The sequence below is a fragment of the Erythrolamprus reginae genome, chromosome 1 (genome assembly GCF_031021105.1).
Source record: "Erythrolamprus reginae isolate rEryReg1 chromosome 1, rEryReg1.hap1, whole genome shotgun sequence".
Lineage (NCBI taxonomy): Eukaryota > Metazoa > Chordata > Lepidosauria > Squamata > Dipsadidae > Erythrolamprus > Erythrolamprus reginae.
The window spans coordinates 216,109,015-216,121,018 of NC_091950.1; the positions used below are offsets into that span (position 1 = coordinate 216,109,015).

Consider the following 12,004-nt stretch of genomic DNA (forward strand, 5'->3'; position numbering starts at 1 on the left):
AAACAACATAAATAAAAATAGTACTGGATGGAAAGTAATCAAAACAGAACAAATTCAAGGTTATGGCTACCAACATAGTTTTTTTCTTCACCACTATTACAATAAGATATTGTAAGGTCTTATATGAAAACATATTTACTCATGCGAAGGTGGGGAAACAGTTGATTGTAATGTCTATTGGAGTACCCAAGATATTCAAATCTAACTCTGCTTCATCAGTATCCTAGAAGAATGGATAATTTTTAAATGAGTTTAATTTTATAAGACTCTAAAATTTCTATAACCCAGTTTGTAGCCAAATACTGTTCAGTAGTAGTGAAAATAAGGCACCAACAAATGTAAAGTGACCCATAATTATAACTCAGTTTATTTGTTGACCACCTCAATGTCATTCTAATGTTTTACTCTATTTTATTTTGCTATCTTTACTAGTATTTACATCTCTTAGCATCCCTTAGCCATAACAAGGAATAATGTTGATGACATAGTGCAGGGGAAGAGCAGAACAGCCATGCCTGGAAGTCACGAGGACACCATTTCCCTGCCTAATCTGCCGCACAATATTAATATGAAGATAACTTTGTAGGGCAGTGCTATTTGTAAACAAAAACCAGCAATACCAAAATATGCTGATTTTTTTAAAAAAGGTTTAAAAACTCATGCAAAAATGAAGCGGTAGACTTTTAAACCAACCTCTTTTTCTATCTCTAAATCATCAGAGATGATACTGAGATGTCAATGAGAAACTGGCAGAGATTAGAATCCTTAAAATGAAATCCTTAAAATTAAAATTCCAAATTTCTAACCCATCCTCGCTCCCAAACTGCCAAGCCGTTATCTGAAAGGCAGATATTCTGCACAGAAATCAGATGAAATTGCAAACTAAGGGTAGTTCAAAGGACAATGAGGAGGATCGGTTCATCCCTTCCCTCTGCCAAAAAAGATATGGACTTATTATACCTATATGCTGTGTCTCTATTTCTGTTGAAAATCTCTGACCTTTGAACAACTGTTTCTTGGGAAACAGTATGCAGCTAATTTAAGAAAATGACCTGTGAATCCAAGTGTAGATCCTATTGCAACTACAATAAATAACCCTTCTTATATGTTCTATGCAGTAATGGGCCACCAAATTTTTTACTACCACACTGTGGGCATGACTTATTTTGTGGGTGTGGCTTGATGGTCATGTGATTGGGTAAGAGTGGCTTGCCTGTCATGTGACAGATGTCATGTGATGGGTGGGAATGGCTTGAAGGTCATGTGGCCAGGTGTGGATGGCTTGCACATAATGGGGGGAGGGGTGTCCTCAAGGCAAATCAAACCCAAGTAGTCCAGGCGATGAAAATGTTGGGCTCAATTGTGGTCATAAGTTGAGAATTACTTGTAAGCTTCCTTCTTTCTCCCATGTGAAAGTTGGAGAAAAGTTGGAGCCTTATGGGAGTAAATAAAGCTCAAACTGCCCAGGAGCTCCTAATACAGTCTACAGAAGAATTATTGAGTCTGTCATCTGCACCTCTATAACTATCTAGTTTGGTTCTGCAACCCAAGAAGACAGACAGAGACGTCAGAGGATAATTAGAACTGCAGAAAAACAATTGCTACCAACCTGCCTTCCATTCAGGACCTGTATACTTCACGAGTCAAAAAGAGGGCCGTAAAAATATTTACAGAAACCTCACATCCTGGACACAAACTACTTCAACTCCTACCCTCAAAACAACACTATATAGCATTGCACACCAGAATAACTAGACATAAGAACAGTTTTTCCCAAACTCCATCATTCTGTTAAACAAATAATTCCCTTAACACTGTCGAACTATTTCCTAAGTGTGCACTACTATTAGTCTCCTTGTTGCTCCCATCACCCTTTTCCTCCCACAAATGGCTGTATGCAGAGGTGGGCTGCTGCCCAGATGGGGGGGACGCAGTGGGGTAGCGAAAATGGAGCTCAATCTCAGAGCACCCAATTTGCACTGAAAGATGTTGAAAGAAAATGCAGGGTGTCCTGCATACCACAGTGTGGTAGTAAAAATTTTGGTAGCCCTTCACTGGCTGTATGACTGTAACTTTGTGGCTTGTAGCCTTACATTTATATTGACTGGTTCCTAATATGATTTGTTTGCTTGTTTGTACCTGGACTGTCATTTAAGTGCTGTACCTTTGTTTTGTGAAGAATATTATTAAATTCAGCAGTCACATGAAAAAAGAAGTGCACCATTGTGCCTACCATCCCTGTCCTATTGTTCTATTGTCCAAATTTACCTAATTTAATTTGTTTCATGACCAGGTTCTTAAGTAGAAAAGTTTGTAAGTAGAAGCAATTTTTCCCACAGGAATCAATGTAAAAGCAAAAATGAAAGAGATAAAAGCTCAGAATTTGGGTGGGAGGAGGAGGAGGAAGAAGGGGAGGAGGACAGTCACTGCTGAAGGAAGAAGGTGAGGTGAGGGGAATCAAAAAAATCTAAAACTTTAAGGCTTTAAAAAAAAGAGGGATTCTGAGGCAGCGAGGAGGAGCACGCACCTCCCATACACCTGGTGCAAGGCTGCCTCCCATACATTGTGCCAGAGAGAGAAACCCAGGCGAGCGAGAGGGGGGAATCTCCCGCTCCTTTGACTGAAAGGCGGCTGCTGCTGCTACCTGTTTCCTCTTCCTTCCCATGCTGAAGGGCTCCCCTCTCCTCTCGCTTGCTCTCTTTGTAGCCGGCACTTTTCCTTCACTGTGGTGACTCCTCGGTTTGGCTGAAGCCAAGTTGATCCAGCCGGGGCGAAGTGCCCCCCTTTGCCTTTCCATGCCCAGATGCTCTGTGAGGCAACCTCACACTGGGCTTATGGGAGGCAGTTCAAGGGAATCACCACAGCGAAGTGGTTTATTCCCTCTCTAAGCACCCAGAGAAAGGAAAATGCTTTGTTCGCTCTGGACTGCCCATAACAAAGAGACTGTTTCTTTTTTCTGGGCGCTGGCAGAGGTTTATTCCCTCTGGACTGCCAAAGCATCCTTAAGCACCACCGAAAGGCTCCTCCGGCAGCCCAAAAAAGACCAATTAAAAGGGGAATGGCAGGAAACTGGCCGTGCCTTCATGCCACTCTCAAATTTCTTCGGAAATTTTTCCAAGCTTGGGTTCTTAAGTAGAAAATGGTTCTTAAGAAGAACTGGGGTGGCGCAGCAGGTAGAGTGCTGTACTGCAGGCCACTGAATCTGACTGTAGATCTGAAGGTCAGCGGTTCAAATCTCATCACCGGCTCAAGGTTGACTCAGCCTTCCATCCTTCTGAGGTGGGTAAAATGAGGACCTGGATTGCGGGGGCAATAGCCTAGCTCTGTTAAAAAGTGCTATTGCTAACATGTTGTAAGCCACCCTGAGTCTAAGGAGAAGGGCGGCATAAGAATCGAATAAATAAATAAATAAATAAATAAATAAGAAGCAAAAAAAATCTTGAACACCTGGTTCTTATATAGAAAAGTTCTTTAGAGGCGTTCTTAGGTAGAGGTACCTCCCTACTTACTTGCTTTTGTTTATGTTTATACCATATCTATTATCTTATACATGTTTTGACAAATAAATAAAATATATTCTAAAACATTCTGAATCAGCCTTGGGATTTAGCATATCACAATGGTGAAAAAGCAGTGTGAATTGAGACTGCTACTATGTTTCACACCTCAGTAATATAAGGCAAAATTAAGCCGATATATTTGTACTATAAAAGCATCCCATCAGTACACTATGTAACATACTAGAAGCTAATGGTTTTAAAATAAGATTATGAGGTAATACATTGAAAATCTCCTGGGAATAGAAAAATTCCTAAAATAAAATGCTTCTTGGGATTGATATAACAAAAGTATAAAGGATAATAAAGGATAGATCACTTACATTCTGTAGGCAAGATAATCCAAAAGCGAGTTAATTTGACAAGTGTTGCCAGAGAACTCTGCAATGGTCACTATTTAGCTCCCTGCCCCACCTTCCTCTATTGCAAAAGAGTCCAAATTTGTCAGAAGCTTCTCCCACTTCTTGGAAAATGGAAGCACTTTACTAATTCTGGGCAGCATAGAGCGAATAAAGCCCTTCCTTTCTCTGGGTGCTTCCATTCTCCGGGTGGTGGGAGAAGGAAACTTCTCCCACCACCCAGAAAAAGGAAGGGCTTTATTTGCTCTAGGCAGCCCAGAGTGAGTAAAGTGCTTCCTTTCTCCAGGTGGTGGGAGAAGTTCCTTCTCCCACCGCCAAGAGAACATCCCAGAACGAATAGAGCACTTCCTTTCTGCCGGCAGTGGGAGAAACATTATTCCTTTGGAGGATCCACTCACATATGCACAACATAAGCTCTCTTCTGCCATAGCTGAATCACTAAGCATAATTTTCAAAAAATCCTTCAGAACCAGCACACTTCCTTAGCTATGGTCGAAAGCAATGGTCATCCCCATCTTCAAAAAAGGAGACCCCTCTCTTGTTGATAACTGCAGACCAATATCACTATGCTGTGTCCCATGCAAAATCATTTGCTCTCTAACAAACAATTTGGATTCAGAAAAAAACTATCCTGCAATCTGCAGCTCCTCCACTGCAAAAATATATGGACAACTCATCTAGATCAAGGGAAATCCATAGATGCAATTTATATCGACTTCTGCAAAGTCTTTGATTCAGTGGTCCACGACAAACTACTCCTAAAACTCAAATCCTATGGCATCTCAGGATCCCTCCACAGCTGGATTACAGCATTCCTGTCAAACAGACAACAAGTGGTCAAAATAGGAAGCACCATATCCACCCCCATCCCAGTTAAAAGCGGTGTTCCCCAAGGTAGTGTACTGGGACCAACGCTCTTCATTCTCTACATCAATGACCTTTGCGATGACATCACAAGCAACTTTGTCCTCCTTGCCAATGATGTAAAACTCTTCAACACCACCGATAACAAATCTACTCTCCAAAAAGACCTGAACTCTGTTTCTGAGTGGTCTAACGCATGGCAACTCCAAATGTCAACTAGCAAATGCTCTGTCCTACACATTGGGAAAAAGAATCTGAACTCCAAATACGAACTGAATAATCAAATTATCACAGATAACCCCCACTTGATTAAAGACCTCGGTATACTAATAACAAAAGATTTAAGTGCCAAAGCCCACTGCAACAACATAGCCAAGAAGGCTTCAAGAGTTGTAAACCTAATCCTATGTAGCTTCTGCTCTGGCAATCTCACACTACTTACCAGAGCTTACAAAACTTTTGCCAGACCTATCCTTGAATACAGCTCATCCGTTTGGAACCCATATCGCATCTCAGACAGCAACACCCTTGAAAATGTCCAACGATACTTCACCAGAAGAGCCCTTCACTCCTCCACTCAAAACAGAATACCCTACGAGACTAGACTTTCAATCCTGGGCCTAGAAAGCCTAGAACTAAGACGCCTTAAACAAGATCTAAATATTGCCCACAAGATCATATGCTGCAATGTCCTGCCTGTCGGCGACTACTTCAGCTTCAACCACAACAACACAAGAGCACACAACAGATTTAAACTTAATATTAACCGCTCCAAACTTGACTGTAAAAAATATGACTTCAGTAACTGAGTTGTTGAAGCGTGGAACTCATTACCGGACTCCATAGTGTCATCCCCAAACCCCCAACACTTTACCCTTAGATTATCCACGGTTGATTTATCCAGATTCCTAAGAGGTCAGTAAGGGGCATGCATAAGTGTCTTCCATCCCCTGTCCTATTGCTCTCCTATATCTCCTATACCTTTCTTCTATTCCTATATCTCTTCTTCTATTCTTTCATTATGTTTTATTCCTATATCTTCTCTTCTATTCTTTCTTAGATATATTTTACTATGAGTATATCTATAACTTTCATATATATTTTACTATGTGTAAAGTAAAACCCTAATTGTGTATTGGACAAAATCAATCAATCAATAAAAATAAACATAGGTCAGCCTGGACTTCCTCTATTGCAGCAGGCTGCAATCAAGTAGCTCCACTGAACTGAACTACCAACATATGCGCAGATGGGGAAGGATCCTTTCCTAGTGCATGTGCAGATGGGGAAGAATCTAGCATCTTTTTAAAAAGCTGACTGTGTGAAAGTGACAGCAGAGATTTCAGGGCCAAATGATACATGTGGCACCTTTCTTATATTCATTGTAGCAATATGAACAGAAGAAGATCCCTGTCTATGCATTCAAGAAGATCTATTTTAAAAGTGGCTGGGAGAATTATTAAGATAGAATAGTCAAAATAAGAACTCCTGTTCTTAGAAAAGGTTATTGAAAAGGTTTCACTGTTCTGCTGAATAAAATATCCTTGTGAATATTTTCAAAAAAGTAGGTTTATTATGAAATTTCCAATACATCCTCAAATACAACAATATTAGATGTTTGTGCAAGTTGTCTAGGTTATATCTTGTTTGACAAAGTAAGTAATCACCATTTTCTACTTCTAAATGAGAGAGGATCAGAGGGAGAGAGAGAGAGAGAAAGAGATTAAGTTAACCAACCAAGAGTAAAATACTTACTACAGTTCTCAGCCCTCTTATTTCTGTGGATGACAGTTTTCTGGTTAGGTGAGCTGAAGAGGCTGGTCCAGTTGATAGTATGATAGTAGCATAAGTTATTGTTGTCAGTTATGTAGACATTCCCAGCACTGATGTGTTTCAGGGACTGGAACTGGAAAGATCTAATTCCTTGCTGCTTGAGAATAAGCAAAGAAAGACCACTGGAAAAAGAAAAAGAAAACAACAAATCCATGTGTTGTGCATATGTGAGTTAGAAACCTATCCCGTTATTTTAAGAATCTGAAGCTAAAAGAATGGAAAAGCAGGCCCCTTCTCTTCATTTTTACACCATTCAATCACATGACATGATATCCTGCAGACATGGAAGCTTTCAGGGATTGTTACTATCCCGAAGATTTATCAAGATTTAAGAGAGCCTGGGTCCTACCGTCCTATCAGCTTGGCAAATCAAGATTATAAAATATTTATGAAGATATTGGCAAATAGACTTGAAAATATTTTACCAAAAATAAGTGAAGAGGATCAATATGGATTTGTGAAGGGAAGGAAAATAAGTGAACCAATTAGAAATGTAATAAATGTGATGTCATCGCTTTATGTAATAAATAGAGATAATGAAACAAATTTAAATAGGGTTATAGGAGAGTTGAAGGGAAGATGGATAACTAAGATAGAACAGCTATATGAGAAGGATGGGAGGCCAAGTAGAAATCGTATAGAATGGTGGTTGGGTAAGGAAAGATGGCTAAAAACAAATGCAATATGTAAATATCTGAATGAGAGGGATAATAAAGAAGCACTATTTAGGGAGGAGATAGAGTTAGAGAAAATAATAAGAGAAAAAAGTGAGGGTACAAAGGTACAAGCAAGCAATATATGTAAGATGTTAGTGCAGTCAGACGGGGATGTGATCCAAGGATTGACTAAATGGTGGCAAAATGAGATACAAGTAGAGGTGCAAGAGATGAAAAATATAGTAGTGAATATAAGGAAAACTAAGAATACAAGAGTTGGGGAAATGAGAAGGAAAATATTACATAAGTGGTATTACACACCCGTTCAACTTGCACATTTTAAGCAGAATGTTAAAGGTATTTGTTGGCATGGGTGCCAAGATAAAGCAGTGTTCATGCATATGCTATGGGAATGCCCAGTAGTGCAGAGGTTTTGGCAAAAAGTGCAAGAGGATATTAATAGGATATTAAATATAAGATGGATAATTAATAATAATAATAATAATAATAATAATAATAATAATTTATTAGATTTGTATGCCCCCCTCTCCGAAGACTCGGGTACAAATCTAATATTAAAAACATCTAAAAACCGCATCATTTAAAAACCATGCAACACACGCATACCAAACATAAAATATAAAAAGCCTGGGGGAGATGTCTCAGTTCCCCCATGCCTGGCGATACAGGTGGTTCTTAAGTAATTTGCAAAAGACAAGGAGGGTGGGGGCAGTTCTAATCTCTGGGGGGAGTTGATTCCAGAGGGCCGGGGTCACCACAGAGAAGGCTCTTCCCCTGGGGCCTGCCAAATGACATTGTTTAGTCAACAAGACCTGGAGAAGGCCAACTCTGTGGGACCTTATCAGCCGCTGGGATTCGTGTGGTAGAAGGCACTTCTACACTCCAACACTTTGAATTGTGATCGGAAATCGATCAGCAGCTAGTGCAAGCCATGGAGGTTCAAATCCCAGTAAAATGGTATGGCTACCTGTTGAAGGCAAATAAGCCCCAAATAGATATATAGTAGTCTCTCTCCCTTCAACAAAATATGTTACATATATTTATATATGTATATCTTACCTATATAATGCTCTTCCACCAATAGTTACCAGATTTGAAAACACACTAAAATCTGTCATATTTTCAGGCCAGGATTGTATATTCAGGAATCCTGCGGAAGATTAAATCAGAGGAGTTAGAAAATGTGCCTGTTGCAATTATGGCAGCATTTCATACTTGAAAATTGTTTGTATAAAGAGCAGAGAACATTTGGAGATGTCTAATCTGTAAATTTAGAGCAGAGGTTATTCCCCATAATCTTCTCCATAGGGGAGACAGTTGTTTACAAAATAACTGGGGAGAAAAACCCTCCAAACCCAATAAAATAATAACAAAGGCCCTGTAAAGGCTAATATACTGTAAGCACGATGGCTTAATTAATATACAACATTAAATAATATATATTAGTATAAATAAGAATTTTTCATTGAAACATAAAACAAAAACTGAAGAGAGAAGATAGTATATAGTAGGGATGACCATCATAGTTTGATGAATTTTAGAGCTCAAGCTGGAATAGGATAATTCAAAAGAATTGAAATTTTAAAGTAACCCACAGCAGCCTCGGAGTTTTGGCAGAGTAAGTGCATCTCACTCTCTATGGTGGAGAATTTGGAACTACTTGGACATGTTCAAATCATTGGAATCAGATTGTTTACATCTCAGGTTTCTGAGGGAGATGTGATCTCGGAACTACTGAGCAGAATCTTTCTGTACTCCTGGAGCATCAGGGAACTATCAGAGGACTGGAAAAGAGCTGATCGATGTTCCCTCTAATTTTTTTTCGGTGTGAGCGGAAAAGTATAATGTCTGAGTGGCACATTTTCATGCCTTGGTATAGATTGGTTAGAAACCTGGTTGTTAAACGAATCTGACTTCTCTGCCTCCCTTCCCCCATTGTCTTTATTGTGAGATGGTTGCAAAAGGGGGTCACATAATGTCAAGACACAGCAACAGTCATAAATATGAAACAGCGGCCAAGTTTTGATCACACAATTGTGTGGCTGCTGCAAAGCCCGTAAGTGTGAAAAGGGGGCATACGTCACTTTTTTCAGGGTCGTTGTGACTTTGAACGGTTAGAAGTATTGATTATAATAAGATATGTAGTAGGTGATACTGATTTGGATGAATGCATAAATGGAATTGAACTTAGAATTGCTGGGGAGATTAATGATGTTAATGATTTTAATTGATTGTATATTTAGATTTTTTTTCTTTTTTTTCTTTTCTCAAATTGACTGAAATTTAAGATTAATAATTAAGTAAGAAATATAGATACGTAAGTATTAATTGGCTAAATGTTAAAGGGGCTGAAATAATTTTTAATTTGGGATTCGGGAAATGTACTATTTAGAGGGGGGGAAGAAGTCTGAAATTCATATATGTTTATGGTTTTTTTTCTTTTGTTAACATCTGATTGGCTATACAAGGTTTTCTTGGTTTATAGAAAAATGTATAAATAAAGAAGGAAGCACTTTGGCATAATGGTTAATAAGCTAGAAATATACTTGGTGTTTTACTTTTTGAAGGAACATTAAGGGTGGAATTTAATTAAAAGAAAATGTATGTAACTGGATGACAAAATCAGAAAAAAATCTTTTGCAACCTTTTTGATGATTGATATTAGTTACTTATGGCACTGCATTTTATTCATGGAAAATTAGATGGTGCACTGTATTGTTTGAGTGTATGTTGAGAGAAAAATACCCCCCCCCCCAAAAAAAAGTCCTTCCTTTCTCCATCCCTCCATTCATTTCATTCTTCCTCCTTCCTTTCTTCCTTGTTCCCTCCATTTCTCACCTCTTCCTTCCTTCCTTCCTTCCCTCCCTCCCTCCCTCCTTCCTCTCTACTTCTCTTTCCCTTTTCTTTCTTTCTCTCTCTCTTTTCCCTGTTTTTCTGACTATAAGACACACTGGTGAATAAGATTCATTAAGATTTTAAAGCGGTAAATAAGAAAAAAAAGTATTTGTCCTCCTCTATCCCAAGAACTCACTGCAGGCCTCCCAAATCCTCTGTGCACCCCATTTGTTTGCAGAAACAAATATTTTTCACCCTTTTTTTGTAAAAATGGAGTGGGCAGAGGGTTTTGGAGGCCTGCAGAGAGCTCCTGGGGGCTGGGGGAGGGCACAAGTGCCCCTGTTTTTGCAAAAAATGGCCCATTTTTCGCCCATTTTTTTCACAAAAATGAAAGTATTTTTGCCTTTGTCAGGCTCTCAGAAATGCTCTGCAGGCCTCCCAAACCCTCTGCACACCACATTTTTTGGGGGAAAATGAGGGTGGGGCTTTGGGAGGTCAAAAATGGCTGTATTTTGGTGTATAAGACATACCCACATTCTCTTAGTGGGGACAAAGGTACATCGTATACTCCAAAAATATGGTAAGTTGAATCACCATGGTCATAAGTTGAGTCATGCACTTTACTTTCCACTTTAGACAGTGATTTTGCCACAAACCAGCAAAAAACCCATCACAAACTGCATTCATGTTACTGCAGAATGCAGCAATTGATCAACAGGCAAAAGCCCACATTGTTATTATATGACCATCATTAATTCTAACCATTGTTAAGCAAAAAATTATACATGGAGGACTATCTATAATTTATCAGGGCCATCTTGTGAATTTGTGGCCTAAAAGGAAAATACTGTATGTTAAGAATTTCTTCATTTTAAGAAATACATAGACAGCTCAAATTATGTAGCTTACCAGTTATCTCTCTTACTGTTTGGAAGACATGTAAGTTCTGCGGGTCAATCGCTTCAATTGTGTGATATGGATCACTGGAAGATAGCAATGACACATTGTGGTAATTTAAGTACGAAATTATGCAGACGGATTTACCCCAAATCTTATGTGGTATCTTTATCCTTTCCTAACCAGGAAGAGCATTTTCTGACAATTTAAATCAGTTCACACCTTAAATTGCAGGTGCCAAATTGTCTAAATCTACATAAGTCTCCAAGAGCTTTCAACTGCTCACAAACCTCCAATCCACTGAGGTCCCTGGTGCTACCACCAGCAAAAAAAGGAGTTGCCCTCTCAATATTCCAGCTCTAGATAGAGCTGGAAATTGTAGTTTTCCAAAAGGATATCCTTCACACAATTACATTTTCCATGCATACTTGATTCTAGTGAACAGGGGAGAGAATAAATCTTACTTTCTTTTTTCTTCCCTACTATTTTTTCTCATCAGAAAAAAAAGCATTTACATAAGTGGATAATGAGATAAAAGCTTAGACTTCTTTGTGGGAGGAAAGAAAAGGAGAAGAGAGAAGCATGAGGCTGAATTGTTTTCCAACTCAAATTAAAATTTGTTATGTGGACATCATGTTCATCTTACATTTCTAAATGATGTATTGACAGAATTAATGCTGTTCTTGCCAGCACTGGTTTTTCTCCTCGTGTTTCCATCTATTAGAGCTAATAAAGAATACAAAATACCATTACTTATTTGATCAGCCAGAATTTATTTTCATGGTCACTGTATTTTATTTATATTTTGAATCCGTTTTAGGATTGGACTAAAATTGTTCCACAAAGTTTAATTTTTATCTGTTAAATATTTCTGAATAGAAAAAGTTAATTTATTTTTCAGGATGTGGAAAACTGCAACAGTTATATATTTAATTAATTTGCCTTTAAATACCTGCTGAAACAAATAAGTATTCCCTAGCAG

General features: G+C 38.6%; 1 protein-coding gene across 1 annotated transcript in view; it reads right to left on the bottom strand.

The window, feature by feature from the left end:
* The window catches only part of ERBB4 (erb-b2 receptor tyrosine kinase 4), a 1,218,240-nt gene that overhangs the window by 293,345 nt on the left and 912,891 nt on the right, over window positions 1–12,004 (bottom strand). Inside the window, exons 10-12 of the mRNA XM_070732179.1 lie at window positions 11,035–11,108; window positions 8,350–8,440; window positions 6,536–6,735 (exon numbers count right to left, since the gene is read on the bottom strand). Of these exons, the coding sequence (XP_070588280.1) occupies window positions 6,536–6,735; window positions 8,350–8,440; window positions 11,035–11,108 (365 nt within the window). The remainder of the gene's footprint in view (window positions 1–6,535; window positions 6,736–8,349; window positions 8,441–11,034; window positions 11,109–12,004) is intronic.